We start from the raw sequence: 19,647 nt of genomic DNA, 5'->3' as shown, positions 1-19,647 counted from the left end.
CTCACTGTATATATTGCCTTTTCTTAGCCATATGATGGATGCGTCTTGATCGATGTGTGGCTGTGTTAGATAATACAGGTGCTTGCCATGTAGTGTTTTCTTTTTCCAATTTACTTTCTTCGTATCTGTTGATGTTATGTGATCTAAAGGGTTGTAGAAGTGGCTATGAAATTGTAGTGATGTAGCCGATGTATTTATATGAGTGATTGCTTTGTGTATTTTGCTAGTTTCTGCTCGTTCTAGAAAGAATTTTCTTAAATTGTCTACCTGTCCATAATGTAGGAAAAATATATCTAAAAAGAAAGATGATGAACTTTACCAAACAAAAGGGCTGGCAGGTCGATAGACACACAAACAAACACAAACATACACACAAAATTCAAGCTTTCGCAACCAATGGTTGCCTCATCAGGAAAGAGGGAAGGAGAGGGAAAGACGAAAGGATTTGGGTTTTAAGGGAGAGGGAAAGGAGTCATTCCAATCCCAGGAGCAGAAAGACTTACCTTAGGGGGAAAAAAGGACAGGTATACACTCGCACACACACACATATCCATCCGCATATACACAGACACAAAAATGTCTGCTTGTGTCTGTGTACATGCGGATGGATATGTGTGTGTGTGCGAGTGTATACCTGTCCTTTTTTCCCCTAAGGTAAGTCTTTCCGCTCCCCGGATTAGAATGACTCCTTACCCTCTCCCTTAAAACCCAAATCCTTTCGTCTTTCCCTCTCGTTCCCTCTTTCCTGATGAGGCAACCATTGGTTGCGAAAGCTTGAATTTTTTGTGTATGTTTGTTTGTGTGTCTATCGACCTGCCAGCGCTTTTGTTTGGTAAGTCTCATCATCTTTCTTTTTAGATATATTTTTTCCCACGTGGAATGTTTCCCTCTATTATGTCTATAATGTAGGTTTTTTATGTCGATAAATCCCCTTCCTCCTTCCTTTCTGCTTGAATGTGAATCTTTCTGTTGCTGAATGTATGTGATGTATTCTATATTTGTGGCATTGTGATCGTGTAAGTGTATTGAGTGCTTTTAGGTCTGTGTTACTCCATTTCACTACTCCAAATGAGTAGGTCAATATTGGTATAGCATAAGTATTTATAGCTTTTGTCTTGTTTCTTGCTGTCAATTCTGTTTTCAGTATTTTTGTTAGTCTTTGTCTATACTTTTCTTTTAGTTCTTCTTTAATATTTGTATTATCTATTCCTATTTTTTGTCTGTATCCTAGATATTTATAGGCATCTGTTTTTTCCATCGCTTCTATGCAGTCGCTGTGGTTATCCAATATGTAATCTTCTTCTTTAGTGTGTTTTCCCTTGACTATGCTATTTTTCTTACATTTGTCTGTTCCAAAAGCCATATTTATATCATTGCTGAATACTACAGTTATATTTAGTAATTGGTTGAGTTGTTGATTGGTTGCTGCCAGTAGTTTTAGATTATCCATGTATAGCAAATGTGTGATTTTGTGTGGGTATGTTCCAGTTTATATTGTATCCATAATTTGTATTATTTAGCATGTTGGATAGTGGGTTCAGATTAAGGCAGAACCAGAAAGGACTTAATGAGTCTCCTTGGTATATTCCACGCTTAATCTGTATTGGCTGTGATGTGATACTATTTGAATTTGTTTGGATATTAAGTGTGGTTTTCCAGTTTTTCATTACTATGTTTAGGAACTGTATCAATTTAGGATCTACTTTGTATATTTCCAATATTTGTAGTAACCATGAGTGGGGTACACTATCAAAAGCTTTTTGGTAATCAATGTATGCGTAGTGTAGTGACCTTTGTTTAGGTTTAGCTTGATATGTCACCTCTGCATCTATTATCAGTTGCTCTTTACATCCTCGTGCTCCTTTGCAACAGCCTTTTTGTTCTTCATTTATAATTTTGTTCTGTGTTGTATGTGTCATTAATTTCTGTGTAATGACTGAAGTTAATATTTTGTATATTGATGGTAGGCATGTTATGGGGCGATATTTTGCTGGGTTTGCTGTGTCTGCTTGATCTTTAGGTTTCAGATAAGTTATTCCATATGTAAGTGTATAAGGGAATGTGTATGGGTCTGCAATGTAACTGTTAAATAATTTAGTTAGATGTGAATGTGTTGAGGTGAACTTCTTTAGCCAGAAATTTGCTATTTTATCTTTTCCAGGGGCTTTCCAATTGTGCGTAGAATTAATTGCTTGGGTGACTTCATGTTGCAAAATTATCACTTCGGGCATCTGTGGTATCATCTTGTATGTGTCTGTTTCTGCTTGTATCCACCGTGCATGCCTGTTATGTTGTACTGGGTTTGACCATATGTTGCTCCAGAAGTGTTCCATGTCTGTTATGTTTGGTGGGTTGTCTATTTTAATGTGTGTGTTATCGATTGTCTGATAAAATTTCTTTTGGTTTGTGTTGAATGTTTGGTTTTGTTTCCTTCTATTTTCACTTTTTTTGTATCTTCTAAGTCGTTTGACCAATGCTTGTAATTTCTGCTTCTTTTCATCTAATTGCTCTATCGTTTCTTGTTGTGAGATTTCACCTAATCTTTTTCATTTTTTGTCTGATATTTCATTTCTTATAAATTGTGTTAGCTGTCCGATGTCTTTTCTCAGTTTTTCTATTCTGATCTGTAGCCTATGTTGCCATGCTGGTTTTGTGGGTTTCTTCTGTGTGTTGGTTTGTTCTGACCTCTGCCTAGTGTGTATATTTAGTGTAGTGAGTGCTCCTACATAAACCAGTAGTTGTAACTCTTCCATAGTTGTATTTTCATTTATTTTGTTGTGTATGGTTGTGTTGATAGTTGTTATTGTTGTTTCGACTTGTGGGTCATTTGGTGGTCTATGCAAGAATGGTCTAATGTCTGTATTTGTGTCTTTGTATTCTATATACGTTAGCTGAAATTTTTCTTCTATATCTAACATGTGTGTCACTTCATGTTCTATTTGTGCTTGTTCTGGTGGCCGTCTTAAGATGTCGTTTTCCTCTGATTGTTTAATTGATGTGTGGTGTTCTTTGTTTGTTTGCTCTGGGATGTTTGTGTCCATTACTGTATTTTTTTCTTCTTCTTCTGATTGCACATTATTTTGTTCCTATATTTGTTGTACTTATTGTTTGATGTTTTCTAATTCTGACTGGGGTAACCTGTTATTTTTTATTATTACACGGATCTGTAATGCAGTAAATGAAGCAGGCAAAAAGGAATAAAAACGTCTCAAAAATGAGATCGACAGGAAGTGCAAAATGGCTAAGCAGGGATGGCTAGAGGACAAATGTAAGGATGTAGAGGCGTATCTCACTAGGGGTAAGATAGATACTGCCTACAGGAAAATTAAAGAGACCTTTGGAGAAAAGAGAACCACTTGTATGAACATCAAGAGCTCAGATGGAAACCCAGTTCTAAGCAAAGAAGGGAAAGCAGAAAGGTGGAAGGAGTATATAGAGGGTCTATACAAGGGCGATGCACTTGAGGACAATATTATGGAAATGGAAGAGGATGTAGATGAAGATGAAATGGGAGATACGATACTGCGTGAAGAGTTTGACAGAGCACTGAAACACCTGAGTCGAAACAAGGCCCCTGGAGTAGACAACATTCCATTGGAACTACTGACGGCCTTGGGAGAGCCAGTCCTGACAAAACTCTTCCATCTGGTGAGCAAGATGTATGAAACGGGCGAAATACCCTCAGACTTCAAGAAGAATATAATAATTCCAATCCAAAAGAAAGCAGGTGTTGACAGATGTGAAAATTACCGACCTATCAGTTTAATAAGCCACAGCTGTAAAATACTAACACGAATTCTTTACAGACAAATGGAAAAACTGGTAGAATCCAACCTTGGGGAAGATCAGTTTGGATGCCATAGAAATATTGGAACATGAGAGGCAATACTGACCCTATGACTTATTTTAGAAAATAGATTAAGGAAAGGCAAACCTACATTTCTAGCATTTGTAGACTTGGAGAAAGCTTTTGACAATGTTGACTGGAGTACTCTCTCTCAAATTCTGAAGGTGGCAAGAGTAAAATACAGGGAGCGAAATGCTTTTTACAATTTGTACAGAAACCAAATGGCAGTTACAAGAGTTAAGGGGCATAAAAAGGGAAGCAGTGGTTGGGAAGGGAGTGTACAGGGTTGTAGCTTATCCCCGATGTTATTCAATCTGTATATTGAGCAAGCAGTAAAGGAAACAAAAGAAAAATTCAGAGTAGGAATTAAAATCCATGGAGAAGAAATAAAAACTTTGAGGTTCGCCGATGACATCGTAATTCTGTCAGAGACAGCAAAGGACCTGGAAGAGCAGTTGAACGGAATGGACAGTGTCTTGAAAGTAGGATATAAGATGAACATCAACAAAAGCAAAACAAGGATAATGGAATGTAGTCAAATTAAATCGGGTGATGCTGCGGGAATTAGATTAGGAAATGAGACGCCTAAAGCAGTAAATGAGTTTTGCTATTTGGGAAGCAAAATAACTGATGATGGTTGAAGCAAAAAGTATATAAAACGTAGAATGGCAATGGCAAGGAAAGCGTTTCTGAAGAAGAGAAATTTGTTAACATCAAGTATAGATTTAAGTATCAGGAAGTCTTTTCTGAAAATATTTGTATGGAGTGTAGCCATGTATGGAAGTGAAATGTTGACAATAAATAGTTTAGACAGGAAGAGAATAGAAGCTTTCGAAATGTGGTGCTACAGAAGAATGCTGAAGATTAGATGGGTAGATCACATAACTAATAAGGAAGTATTGAATAGAATTGGAGAGAAGAGAAATTTGTGGCACAACTTGACTAGATAGAAGGGATCGGTTGGTAGGGCATATTCTGAGGCATCAAGGGATAACGAGTTTAGTATTGGAGGGCAGCGTGGAGGGTAAAAATCGTAGAGGTAGACCAAGAGATGAATACACTAAACAGATTCAGAAGGATGTAGGTTGCAGTAGGTACTGGGAGATGAAGAAGCTTGCACAGGATTGAATACCTGGAATGTATACCGTAGAGACAGGCTGAACAGTGAAGGGGGAGGCGTGTTTATAGCGATAAGAAATGCAATAGTATCGAAGGAAATTGACGGAGATCTGAAATGTGAAATGATTTGGGTGAAGGTCACGGTTAAAGCAGGCTCAGACATGGTAATTGGATGTCTCTATAGGCCCCCTGGCTCAACAGCTCTTGTGGCTGAGCACCTGAAGGATAATTTGGAAAATATTTCGAGTAGATTTCCCCACCATGTTATAGTTCTGGGTGGAGATTTTAATTTGCCAGATATAGACTGGGAGACTCAAACGTTCATAACGGGTGGCAGGGACAAAGAATCCTGTGAAATTTTTTTAAGTGCTTTATCTGAAAACTACCTTGAGCAGTTAAACAGAGAACCGACTCGTGGCGATAACATATTAGACCTTCTGGTGACAAACAGACCCGAACTATTTGAAAAAGTTAACGCAGAACAGGGAATCAGCGATCATAAAGCGGTTACGGCATCGATGATTTCAGCCGTAAATAGGAATATTAAAAAGGGTAGGAAGATTTTTCTGTTTAGAAAAAGTGACAAAAAGCAGATTTCAGAGTACCTGTTGGCTCAACACAAAAGTTTTGTCTCAAGTACAGATAGTGTTGAGGATCAGTGGACAAAGTTCAAAACCGTCGTACATTATGCGTTAGATGAGTATGTGCCAAGCAAGATCGTAAGAGATGGAAAAGAGCCACCGTGGTACAACAACCGAGTTAGAAAACTGCTGCGGAAGCAAAGGGAACTTCACAGCAAACATAAACATAGCCAAAGCCTTGCAGACAATCAAAAATTACGCGAAGCGAAATGTAGTGTGAGGAGGGCTATGCGAGAGGTGTTCAATGAATTCGAAAGTAAAGTTCTATGTACTGACTTGGCAGAAAATCCTAAGAAATTTTGGTCTTATGTCAAAGCGGTAGGTGGATCAAAACAAAATGTCCAGACACTCTGTGACCAAAATGGTACTGAAACAGAGGATGACAGACTAAAGGCCGAAATACTAAATGTCTTTTTCCAAAGTTGTTTCACAGAGGAAGATTGCACTGTAGTTCCTTCTCTAGATTGTCGCACAGATGACAAAATGGTAGATATCGAAATAGACGACAGAGGGATAGAGAAACAATTAAAATCGCTCAAAAGAGGAAAGGCCTCTGGACCTGATGGGATACCAGTTCAATTTTACACAGAGTACGCGAAGGAACTTGCCCCCCTTCTTGCAGCGGTGTACCGTAGGTCTCTAGAAGAGCGTAGTGTTCCAAAGGATTGGAAAAGGGCACAGGTCATCCCCGTTTTCAAGAAGGGACGTCGAACAGATGTGCAGAACTATAGACCTATATCTCTAACATCGATCAGTTGCAGAATTTTGGAACACGTATTGTGTTCGAGTATAATGACTTTTCTGGAGACTAGAAATCTACTCTGTAGGAATCAGCATGGGTTTCGAAAAAGACGGTCATGTGAAACCCAGCTCGTGCTATTCGTCCACGAGACTCAGAGGGCCATAGACACGGGTTCACAGGTAGATGCCGTGTTTCTTGACTTCCGCAAGGCGTTCGATACAGTTCCCCACAGTCGTTTAATGAACAAAGTAAGAGCATATGGACTATCAGACCAATTGTGTGATTGGATTGAGGAGTTCCTAGATAACAGGACGCAGCATGTTATTCTCAATGGAGAGAAGTCTTCCGAAGTAAGAGCGATTTCAGGTGTGCCGCAGGGGAGTGTCATAGGACCGTTGCTATTCACAATATACATAAATGACCTGGTGGATGACATCGGAAGTTCACTGAGGCTTTTTGCAGATGATGCTGTGGTGTACCGAGAGGTTGTAACAATGGAAAATTGTATTGAAATGCAGGAGGATCTGCAGCGAATTGACGCATGGTGTAGGGAATGGCAATTGAATCTCAATGTAGACAAGTGTAATGTGCTGCGAATATACAGAAAGATAGATCCTTTATCATTTAGCTACAAAATAGCAGGTCAGCAACTGGAAGCAGTTAATACCATAAATTATCTGGGAGTACGCATTAGGAGTGATTTAAAATGGAATGATCATATAATGTTGATCGTCGGTAAAGCAGATGCCAGACTGAGATTCATTGGAAGAATCCTAAGGAAATGCAATCCGAAAACAAAGGAAGTAGGTTACAGTACGCTTGTTCGCCCACTGCTTGAATACTGCTCAGCAGTGTGGGATCCATACCAGATAGGGTTGATAGAAGAGATAGAGAAGATCCAACGGAGAGCAGCGCGCTTCGTTACAGGATCATTTAGTAATCGCGAAAGCGTTACAGAGATGATAGATAAACTCCAGTGGAAGACTCTGCAGGAGAGACGCTCAGTAGCTCGGTACGGGCTTTTATTGAAGTTTCGAGAACATACCTTCACCGAAGAGTCAAGCAGTATATTGCTCCCTCCTACGTATATCTCGCGAAGAGACCATGAGGATAAAATCAGAGAGATTAGAGCCCACACAGAGGCATACCGACAATCCTTCTTTCCACGAACAATACGAGACTGGAATAGAAGGGAGAACCAATAGAGGTACTGAAGGTACCCTCCGCCACACACCGTCAGGTGGCTTGCGGAGTATGGACGTAGATGTAGATGTAGATGTAGTAGCATGGAGAGCTGCATCAAACCAGTCTCTGGACTTAAGACCACAACAACAACATATTATTACTAGTTGAGCTGTGAGTTACACAATCACATTACAATTAAAAAGCAATAATTTTCATTAGACTTTGCCTTCTTGTTTAATTGAGAAGAGTTACGTACTCTGGTGGCAAGAGATTCAACAAGTTTCCAAAGAACATAAAGAAACTGGGAGTGTCTTCCGATTCAGAAGGAAATTGAAACATATGTCATTACCCGACTTTATACTAATTAGTAACAGAATACATTGTCCATTATAGGCTGTATTTTGCTTTAATATTAAAATAGTGCTATTAGCTACTTTCGGCCATAATCCATTATCAAGCACACTTGCTAAGTCGTTTTACATACCGTGCTCATCATTCTTTTATGTCACATACATAAAACCAGAAGTCATGCTCCGTCATTAACAAACCAATGTTACGATGGAGAACGGCTCACATACCATATTGAAATACATCAGTAACATACATAATATTAAGTTATCAATGCCAGATGAGTAGCAGCTATACAATGCAATTTAGATGGCACCAGCATTTTATTCACAGAAGCAGATTTCTTTCTGATTTATGCTACTCAATTAAATTTAGCTGACATAAGCATGAAAAGTGTTAAGCAGTGTTATGATAATTTGGAGGTACAGCAATAGAGATGTTTTGTTTCTACAATTTCCTTGTCTTGTTAACAAACCATATATCCTGCCCCATTCGACAACTGTGAAGGCTATTTTTCTTGATGAGATCTATGGAACATGACAAAGAAATGAATGGATCTCTTCTGGATTTACATCTATCCTCTTATCATCCTGTGTAGGTATGAGAAATTAGTTCTTAGTAAAATTTGTAATGTTTTGAGGAAAGACATTAAATCCAGCTTCATTAACTTCCTTGGCTTTGTCCAGACTGCAGTATTTGGTTTACCTGTTTGAATGGTAACTATATTTACTCTGTAACTCAGTCATTCATGTGAAGTTATCCTAAAAATGATCTACAGAATACAATCGTAATCACTGGAATAGAACTGATACTGTACTGGTTAGATGATGTTTTCTAACAATTAGACCTGCAAGTAGCCTCTTACCAGAAGTTGTCAGATGTAAACAATGGTTAGTATGATGCGACTAAATGAGGGATCGGGGATCCGTTTCCAGTGAGCAATCTTAAAAGCTCTGCATTTACTCACTCCGCAGAACAACTCATGCACCGCATGCAAAGAGTGACAATCTTCACATTAGTAAGAAGCATTTTCAACAATGGGCCTGTTGTCATTCTTAACTGTATTACTATCCAAACTGTTGACTGGACCCCCTATTATCATATGATCTTTTCCAAGAACCTTCCCTAAAGAGCATAAATCACAGATGGCATCATTGAGCCTTGTATGTAACTTTAAAATGCTACAGTATACTGTCTGCAGATTTTTAACTAGTTCTGACATTCAGACAGGGAGGAAATAACAACTTGGCTGGAAACTTCAAAGTTTTTAGGTGTCCATTTTGATGAGAAATAAACTGGAAAAAACAATTTTGGAACTTCTAAATCAACTTAGTTCTGCCACATTTCCACTTCACTTCCAATCGTTGCAAATCTTGGGGAGAGACAAATCAGTAAGCTAACACATTTTCTGTTTTTTCATTTAATATCATATAGAATCATGTTTGGCGATAACTCATCTTTGAGAAATAAAGTGTTCATTGCATTGCACAAAAAAGTACTGTGAGAATAATTTGTGATGCTCATCCACGAACATGTCCCAGACATCTGTTTGAGGAGTTATGCATTAGATTAGTTTGGATTAGATTAGATTAATACTAGTTCCATGGATCATGAATACGATATTTCGTAATGATGTGGAATGAGTCAAATTTTCCAATACATGACATAATTAAGTTAATTTAACAACATACTTAAGTTAATATAACAACTTTTTTAAATTTTTTTGTGTGTGTTTTTTTTATTTTTTTAATAATTTTTTTTTGTTTTTTTCTTACTTTATATCTAAAAATTCATCTATGGAGTAGGAGGAGTTGTCATTCAGAAATTCTTTTAATTTCTTCTTAAATACTTGTTGGTCATCTGCCAGACTTTTGATTCTATTTGGTAAGTGACCAAAGACTTTAGTGCCAGTATAATTCACCCCTTTCTGTGCCAAAGTTAGATTTAATCTTGAATAGTGAAGATCATCCTTTCTCCTAGTATTGTAGTTATGCACACTGCTGTTACTTTTGAATTGGGTTTGGTTGTTAATAACAAATTTCATAAGAGAGTATATATACTGAGAAGCTACTGTGAATATCCCTAGATCCTTAAATAAATGTCTGCAGGATGATCTTGGGTGGACTCCAGCTATTATTCTGATTACACGCTTTTGTGCAATAAATACTTTATTCCTCAGTCATGAATTACCCCAAAATATGAAGCCATATGAAAGTAACGAGTGAAAATAGGCATAGTAAGCTAATTTACTAAGATGCTTATCACCAAAATTTGCAATGACCCTTATTGCATAAGTAGCTGAACTCAAGCGTTTCAGCAGATCATCAATGTGTTTCTTCCAATTTAATCTCTCATCAATGGACACACCTAAAAATTTGAAATATTCTACCTTAGCTATATGCTTCTGATTAAGGTCTATATTTATTAATGGCGTCACACCATTCACTGTACGGAACTGTATGTACTGTGTCTTATCAAAATTCAGTGAGTGTCCGTTTACAAGGAACCACTTAGTAATTTTCTGAAAGACAGTATTGACAATTTCATCAGTTAAGTCTTGTTCGTCAGGTGTGATTACTTTACTTGTATCATCAGCAAAGAGAACTAACTTTGCCTCTTCATGAATATAGAATGGCAAGTCATTAATATATATTAAGAACAACAAAGGACCCAAGACTGACCCTTGTGGAACCCCATTCTTGATAGTTCCCCAGTTTGAGGAATGAGCTGATCTTTGCATATTATGAGAACTGCTTATTTCAACTTTTTGCACTCGTCCAGTTAGGCACGAATTGAACCATTTGTGCACTGTCCCACTCATGCCACAATATTTGAGCTTGTCTAGCAGAATTTCATGATTTACACAATCAAAAGCCTTTGAGAGATCACAAAAAATCCCAATGGGTGGTGTTCGGTTATTCAGATCACTCAAAATTTGATTAGTGAAAGCATATATGGCATTTTCTGTTGAAAAACCTTTCTGGAAACCAAACTGACATTTTGTTAGTACTTCATTTTTACAGATATGTAAAGCTACTCTTGAATACATTACTTTCTCAAAGATTTTGGATAAAGCTGTTAGAAGGGAGATTGGACGGTAATTGTTGACATCAGATCTATCCCCCTTTTTATGCAAAGATATAACAATAGCATATTTCAGTCTATCAGGGAAAATGCCCTGTTCCAGAGAGCTATTACACAGGTGGCTGAGAATCTTACTTATCTGTTGAGAACAAGCTTTTAGTATTTTGTTGGAAATGCCATTAATTACATGTGAGTTTTTGCTTTTAAGCAAGTTTATTATTTTTCTAATTTCAGAGGGAGAAGTGGGTGAGATTTCAATTGTATCAAATTGCATAGGTATGGCCTCTTCCATTAACAGCCTAGCATCTTCTAATGAACACCTGGATCCTATTACATCCACAACATTTAGAAAATGATTATTAAAAATATTTTCAACTTCTGACTTTTTGTTCATAAAGTTTTCATTCAATTTGATGGTAATACTGTCTTCCTGTGCTCTTGGTTGACCTGTTTCTCTTTTAATAATATTCCAAATTGTTTCAATTTTATTATCAGAGTTGCTGATTTCAGACATGATACACGTACTTCTGGATTTTTTTAATAACTTTTCTTAATATAGCACAGTAGTTTTTATAATGTTTGATAGTTTCTGGGTCACTACTCTTTCTTGCTGTCAGATACATTTCCCTTTTTCGGTTACAAGATATTTTTATACCCTTAGTAAGTCATGGTTTGTTACAAGGTTTCTTACGAGTATATTTAACTATTTTCTTGCGGAAACAGTTTTCAAATGCATTTACAAAAATGTCATGAAATAAATTATATTTTAAATTGGCATCAGGTTCATGGTACACCTCATCCCAGTCTAACTGGCTTTCCCTGAAATTTGCAATTGTTAAATCGTTGACTGAACGTACTAATTTGGAGGACTGTTTAGTATTGCTGAATGGAGCTACGTCATATATTGTAACTAGTTGTGCACCATGATCAGAAAGACCATTCTCAACAGGCTGAGCATTTATCTGGTTAAACTTATCTTGGTCTATAAAGAAATTATCTATAAGTCAGCTGCTATCCTTTACCACCCGAGTAGGAAAATCAATAACGGGTGTCAAATTGAAAGAACCAAGTAATACTTCAACGTCATTTTTCCTATTACCCTCTTTCAGAGAATCTACATTGAAGTCCCCACAAATAATAATTTGCTTCCCCCTGTCTGACAGACAGCACAACAAGGAGTCCAAATTTTTCAGAAATAGATGAAAATTTCCTGATGGGGACCTATATACAGTTACAATTATAAATGTGCCTTTATTTAATTTAAGTTCACAGGCACATGCTTCTATATGTTTCTCTACACAAAACTTTTTTGTTTCTATAATTTTTGCACAATGATAACTTTTGACATATATGGCAACTCCTCCTTTCTCCATATTTTCTCTCATTACATGTGCAGAGAGCTTATATCCACTTACATTTACCTTATCCATATCAGTAACAATGTGATGCTCAGACAGGCATAGTATATCTATTTCATTCTCAGCTTCTAAATCTTCTAAACAAACCAGAAGCTCATCTATTTTATTCTTTAAACTCCCAATATTTTGATGAAATATACTTACATTATTTTTAATTATACTTTTATGAGAACCTTTCCTTATTCTAACATTTGCAGTACTCTCCTGTCTGAGTTTCTCATTGTGCTTAGGCCTAGTTCCTATACCAGTGGTCACATGGTGTTCAGAGAGGCAGATTATGTCAACTGGGTTGGGTGACTTTAATCCATCAATGCAATTACCTAGGACTGAGATACAACTTGGTGGAGATAAATTTTCTGGTGATTGGTGAAAATTTATAACTGCTGCTGCCTCATAGTATATTTATTCCCTCATGAAGTTTGTTGTAACTAATCCACTGCAGTAAAACAGGTGGAATGATGTACATAATTACAGTACCAGACAGAAAAATGAAATTGGTTACGCCATATTAAGGTTGTCCTTAGTACAAGGAGTGCATAACTATGGCTCCAAAATGTTTCATCACTTATCCTCTTACATGAAATGTACAACAGGCAGAAAAGTGAAATTTGAAATCAAACTGAAAAAGTGTAATGAGAATGTAAAATGACTTCTTCCACATCATAACAATTATTTCTACAAATGATCCATGGAGCATGAAACTAAGTAACTTAGTCTCCAAAGAACTGAAGCCATTAGAGACAACTAGACTGAAGCTAACAGATTTGCAGAGTCCCCTAGATCTTTGCACTGATTTAGAAGGCTTGATGATTATCCAGTCATCTGGACCAGACCTAATATTACAACAGCCGACTGCAGCTCCCGAAAATACCAACACTTATTGCACTGCTGCCAAATCAGCATCTAGTTCCAAGATAAACTGCTGTTTATCAAATACTGTGTAGCAAAAGTGAAAATCACTGCATTTACAGGAGTGACACTCTTACATGAATACTGAACATTACATGGCATTACCATGTGAGAAAATCAAAAATAAAGCAATTTACATACACAGACATTTACATACTTACAGATATAGTATGACAAGGATGGAACAGGTAGTTGGTTGTGGCCATATGGTAGGAACCATTCGAAATTACCTGAATTAATTTTGAGAAACCATGGAAAGCCCAAGTCAGGATGGCTGTATGAAGACTGGAGTCCCCATCCTCCTGCAACAGTTTGTACATTTGTTCATAATGACACTGATGGTATTTAGTTGGGATGCTATTATCATGAAAGATAGCACGTGATTTTCGTGCAAAACTGTTTGAAAATAAGAATTATTTTGCGGCAAATCAGTTACATAATTTAAGAGTAGTTTTCAAGCTTAAATATTATGCACACCATAATGAAACTTATTTTACGAGAGAATAAGAAAAATGTTAATTTAGATTTTAAAATCGTATATTGTCACAGAAACGGTTGTTAGTTTAGGTCACAGCTACTGCGCAATCGAGATAAGACGAAGTAATTTGATGATATTCAACTAGTAGTTTTGTGAACACTGGCGTTATACGAAACTAGTACCTGCAATTACACAAAATTATTGGTATTTTCATAAAACTACATGCTCAAACTTATCTATAGCTCTGGGATACAACGTCGATGCGGCGCATTTTCTCACTAACAAATATTATCTACTAATTACAGATAAACTTAATACATTACAATAGCTGTTAACGCACTGAACTTCTGTAAATACAAAACATTAAATAGTTACGTCTAAGCTACAATTACAGCTAAGCATGAAAGCAATTCAATAATTAGAATCTTGGGCTACATTACAAACCTATATTTCGCCGCAAATTCTATTCAAAAAATATTGTCGAAATTGTTGAGCTGAAAATTCAACAAAACTATGAATGACCTCAGTATAGAACGTCGAATAATTTCAATTCCAGCGCTCGGAATATTTCCTTCGTTCCTCGTCTCTCATTGGCTACCTAAAACTGTTTTCACATTGGCTAAGGGAGCTGACGCATGGCCAACATATATTCTTGGAAAAAAGGAAGGTTGACACGATCCTGCTATGAACTGAAAAACTGACATGTTGTATTTTATTTCTGCCATCAACTTTTGTGCTGTTAAAGAACTTAGATAAGCACCAATTTGTCTACCGACCTATCACGCACACTGTTGCGCCCAACAAATTATGCTGTATGTTGCGCTATCGTGTCAACCGTCCCACAAAAGTACAACTACTGTCACTACGAGTGGAATATTTTTGTGTTGAAATAAGGCTAAAGGCGGCTAACTGTTCCAGATTCTGCGGGACCATCCATCAATGGAACCTCTAATAACGCACTGGAAGAATTAACAAAAAGAAGTCCCGCACAACGCCTAACATGTCCCGCATTTTTGTAATTTTTCACATTCCATCAATCACATCTTATTTCCATACATCGTAGGAAGTATCGATCGACTTGTCAATACAGACAATCAGACATTCTGTTTGACTGTATGCAATAGCATTCATTGTCAAGTGCAAACGAAAGAGAAAGAAGTACAGCATAAGAACTTTTTAACCACTACAGCTACTTCGAAAAGTTGACCGATTAGACTGCTACGTGTGGGATATTCCGGTGAAATCATCTGCCTTTGCTTGGAGCGGGAATGTGCGTGCCTCATACTAAGCAGTGGGTTGTTGTTCCATAAAAACACGGGAGAACTGCCGGATATCAGTAACTTCCTGCCACGATATTTCGGCGCAGAGTCTTCTGGCCATCTTCAGGTGAATGCCACTGTAGTAGTAGTGGCGAGTACGCGCTGAGCTCCGCTATTTAAAACCTTCTGAGGTGACATTGCGCATGCGCTGCTCAGTTTGCGAGTTCATAACGGCTCCGTGCGCTGCGCCTCGCGCCCTCCACTGCGAAAGCCTGGCTTATCGATGTCAGGTCGATTTCCATCTTTATGCAGATAGCTACGTCGACTACGAAGTTTCTCTATAACAGGATTCCAAGCAGAGTTCAGCTGATAACCGCTATCTCGATTGATGAGAGTCTCGTTGTCAGACAATCTTATTTCCACAGATTCATTGATAATCGAGCTCCAAAAGTTTGATGTATGGGCCAAAATTTTTGTGTCGTTGTAATTCATGGAATGGTCTGTGGAAATACAATGTTCGGCGATTGGTGGGTTGGAGAAGGCGAGTATGCCGTTGGTGTTCCACAATGCGTTCCTGCACAGTTCGTGTTGTTTGCCCTATATATGATTTGCCGCATTCACACGGAATTTTGTAAACACCTGGTTTACGCAGGCCCAGGTCGTCTTTAACGGATCCCACCAGTGATGAAATTTTGGAAGGAGGGCGAAAGATGACTCTCACTTGATACTTTCTCAATATTCTGCCTATCTGTGAAGAAATATTCCCAATAAATGGTAGATAAACAGTCGACCTGAAGGGCTCTTCCTCTTCCTTGTTCCGTCGTTTGTAGGTCTTCATCACTCTGTTCACTTGCCTGGGTGAAAAGCCATTCTTCAAAAATACTTTTTGCAGGTGTTTCAGTTCCGCTTGAAGACTGTCGGCGTCAGAGATAGTATGGGCACGGTGGACCAAGGTTTTGAGAACGCCCATTGTTTGTGCTGGATGGTGGCAACTAGTAGCTTGTAGATACAGGTCTGTATGAGTGGGCTTTCTGTACACCGAGTGACCAAGTGTGCCATCACTCTTCCGTCGCACCAAGACGTCTAAAAATGGCAGACAACCATCTCTCTCTATCTCCATGGTAAATTTTATGTTTTCATGTACGGAGTTCATGTGACGTAAAAATTCTTGGAGACGGTCCAGACCATGAGGCCACACTATAAAAGTGTCGTCAACGTACCGCCAAAATACTGTCGGTTTAAAAGTGGCAGAGTCGAGTGCTCTCTCCTCAAAATCCTCCTTGTTGTTGTGGTCTTCAGTCCTGAGATTGGTTTGATGCAGCTCTCCATGCTACTCTATCCTGTGCAAGCTTCTTCATCTCCAAGTACCTACTGCAGCCTACATTCTCCTGAATCTGTTTAGTGTATTCATCTCTTGGTCTCCCTCTACGATTTTTACCCTCCACACTGCCCTCCAATACTAAATTGGTGATCCCTCAATGTCTCAGAACATGTCCTACCAACCGATACATTCTTCTAGTCAAGTTGTATAACAAACTCCGCTTCATCCCATTTCTATTCAATACCACCTCATTAGTTATGTGATCTACCCATCTAATCTTCAGCATTCTTGTGTAGCACCACATTTCGAAAGCTTCTATTCTCTTCTTGTCTAAACTATTTATCGCCTACACTCCATACAAATATTTTCACAAACGACTCCCTGACATTTAAACCTATACTCGATGTTAACAAATTTTTCTTAAGTTTTTATTTCTCCTCCATGGACTTTAATACCTACTCCGAACTTTTCTTTTGTTTGCTTTATTGCTTGCTCAATATACAGATTGAATAACACCGGGGATAAGCTACAACCCTGTCTCACTCCCTTCCCAACCACTGCTTCCCTTCCATACCCCTTGACTCTTATAACTGCCAATCTGCTTTCTGTACAAATTGTAAATAGCCTTTCGCTCCCTGTATTTTACCCCTGCCACCTTCAGAATTTGAAAGAGAGTATTCCAATCAACATTGTCAAAAACTGTCTCTAAGTCTACAAATGCTAGAAACGTAGGTTTGCCTTTCCTTAATCTTTCTTCTAAGGTAAGTCGAAGGGTCAGTACTGCCTCACGTGTTCCAACATTTCTACGGAATCGAAACTCATCTTCCCCGAGGTCAGCTTCTACCAGTTTTTCCATTCGTCTGTAAAGAATTCGCGTTAGTATTTTGCAGCTGTGACTTTTAAACTGATAGTTCGGTAATTTTCACATCTGTCAACACATGCTTTCTTTGGGATTGGAATTCTTATATTCTTCTTGACGTCTGAGGGTATTTCGCCTGTCTCATACATCTTCCTCACCAGATGGTAGAGTTTTGTCAGGACTGGCTCTCCCAAGGCTGCCAGTAGTTCTAATGGAATGTTGTCTACTCTGGGGGCCTTGTTTCGACTCAGGTGTTTCAGTGCTCTGTCAAACTCTTCACGCAGTATCATATCTCCCATTTCATCTTCATCTACATCCTCTTCCATTTCCATAATATTGTCCTCAAGTACATTGCCCTTGTATAGATCCTCTATATACTCCTTCCACCTTTCGGCTTTTCCTTCTTTGCTTAGAACTGGGTTTCCATCAAAGCTCTTGATATTCATGCAAGTGGTTCTCTTTTCTCCAAAGGTCTCTTTAATTTTCCTGTATTCAGTATCTATCTTACCCCTAGTGAGATAAGCCTCTGCATCTTACATTTGTCCTCTAGCCATCCCTGCTTAGCCATTTTGCACTACCTGTCGATCTCATTTTTGAGACATTTGTATTCCTTTTTGCCTGCTTCATTTACTGCATTTTTATATTTTCTACTTTCATCAATTAAATTCAATATTTCTTCTGTTACCCAAGGGTTTCTACTAGCCCTCGTCTTTTTACCTATTTGATCCTCTGCTGCTTTCACTATTTCATTCCTCAAAGCTACACATTCTTCCTCTACTGTATTTCTTTCCCCCATTCCTGTCAATTGTTCCCTTATGCTCTCTCTGAAACTCTGTACAACCTCTGGTTATTTCAGTTTATCCAGGTCCCATCTCCTTAAATTCCCACCTTTTTGCAGTTTCTTCAGTTTTAATCTACAGTTCATAACTGACAGATTGTGGTCAGAATCCACATCTGGCCCTGGAAATGTCTTACAATTTAAAACCTGGTTCCTAAATGTCTGTCTTACCGTTATATTATCTATCTGATACCTTTTAGTATCTCCAGGATTCTTCCATGTATACAACCTTCATTCATGACTGTTAAACCAAGTGTTAGCTATGATTAAGTTATGCTCTGTGCAAAATTCTACCAGGCGGCTTCCTCTTTCATTTCTTAGCCCCAATCCATATTCACCTACTATGTTTCCTTCTCTCCCTTTTCCTACTCTTGAATTCCAGTCACCCATGACTATTAAATTTTTGTCTCCCTTCACTACCTGAATAATTTCTTTTATCTCATCATACATTTCATCAATTTCTTTGTCATCTGCAGAGCTAGTTGGCATATAAACATGTACTATTGTAGTAGGCGTGGGCTTCGTGTCTATCTTGGCCACAATAATGCGTTCACTATGCTGTTTGTAGTAGCTTACCTGTACTCCTATTTTTTTATTCATTATTCAACCTACTCCTGATTTACCCCTATTTGATTTTGTATTTATATCCCTGTATTCACCTGACCAGAAGTCTTGTTCCTCCTGCCACCGAACTTCACTAATTCCCACTATATCTAACTTTAACCTATCCATTTCCCTTTTTAAATTTTCTAACCTACCTGCCCAATTAAGGGATCTGACATTCCACGCTCTGATCCGTAGAATGCCAGTTTTCTTTCTCCTGATAATGACGTCCTCCTGAGTAGTCCCCGCCCAGAGATCCGTATGGGGGACTATTTTACCTCCGGAATATTTTACTCCAGATGACGCCAGCATCATTTAACCATACAGTAAAGCTGCATGCCCTCGGGAAAAATTAAGGCTGTAGTTTCCCCTTGCTTTCAGCCGTTCGCAGTACCAGCACAGCAAGGCCGTTTTGGTTAGTGTTACAAGGCCAGATCAGTCAATCATCCAGACTGTTGCCCCTGCAACTACTGAAAAGGCTGCTGCCCCTCTTCAGGAACCACACATTTGTCTGGCCTCTCAACAGATACCCCTACATTGTGGTTGCACCTACGGTACGGCTACCTGTATCATTGAGGCACGCAAGCCTCCCCACCAGCGGCAAGGTCCATGGTTCATGGGGGGATGAGGCAGTGGGTAGCAAATGAATTTCATGCAGACGTAACATGTGTTCTTGAAAGCAAATTACAAAGGCCCTCATGGAAGGCGGTACTTATTTGTAGAAAAGAAAATGAAATTAAATTTAGGGTTTCGTAATACAACACAGCATAAAAAATATCGAACACTGCTAAACCACTGAGGCTGGACCAATCTGCAAACACGACCTTCGGTGCAAAGCGATTGTTTGGGATTTAAATTAGTCCACGCGTTGACACGACATTGTTAACTTGTGTCTGTCTGTGTTGGCCAGTTTGATGAAGTAATCTGTTTGTTTCACTTAGGAATGCCGCCGACCTCGAAAAAGCAAAGATGTAAATCCATGAAAGACTTGAAAAA

At 38.4% G+C, this 19,647-nt stretch overlaps 1 protein-coding gene across 1 annotated transcript in view; it reads right to left on the bottom strand.

Moving 5' to 3' along the window:
• LOC126109386 (uncharacterized) overlaps window positions 1-19,647 on the bottom strand; it is a 142,881-nt gene that overhangs the window by 52,632 nt on the left and 70,602 nt on the right. The window contains exon 2 of the mRNA XM_049914408.1: window positions 13,455-13,595. Within this exon, the coding sequence (XP_049770365.1) occupies window positions 13,455-13,499 (45 nt within the window). The 5' untranslated portion in view covers window positions 13,500-13,595. The remainder of the gene's footprint in view (window positions 1-13,454; window positions 13,596-19,647) is intronic.

This window comes from Schistocerca cancellata, chromosome 12 (assembly GCF_023864275.1).
Source record: "Schistocerca cancellata isolate TAMUIC-IGC-003103 chromosome 12, iqSchCanc2.1, whole genome shotgun sequence".
Lineage (NCBI taxonomy): Eukaryota > Metazoa > Arthropoda > Insecta > Orthoptera > Acrididae > Schistocerca > Schistocerca cancellata.
Note: the sequence above shows the minus strand (reverse complement) of the source record. Positions and strands in the feature narration are given on the sequence as shown.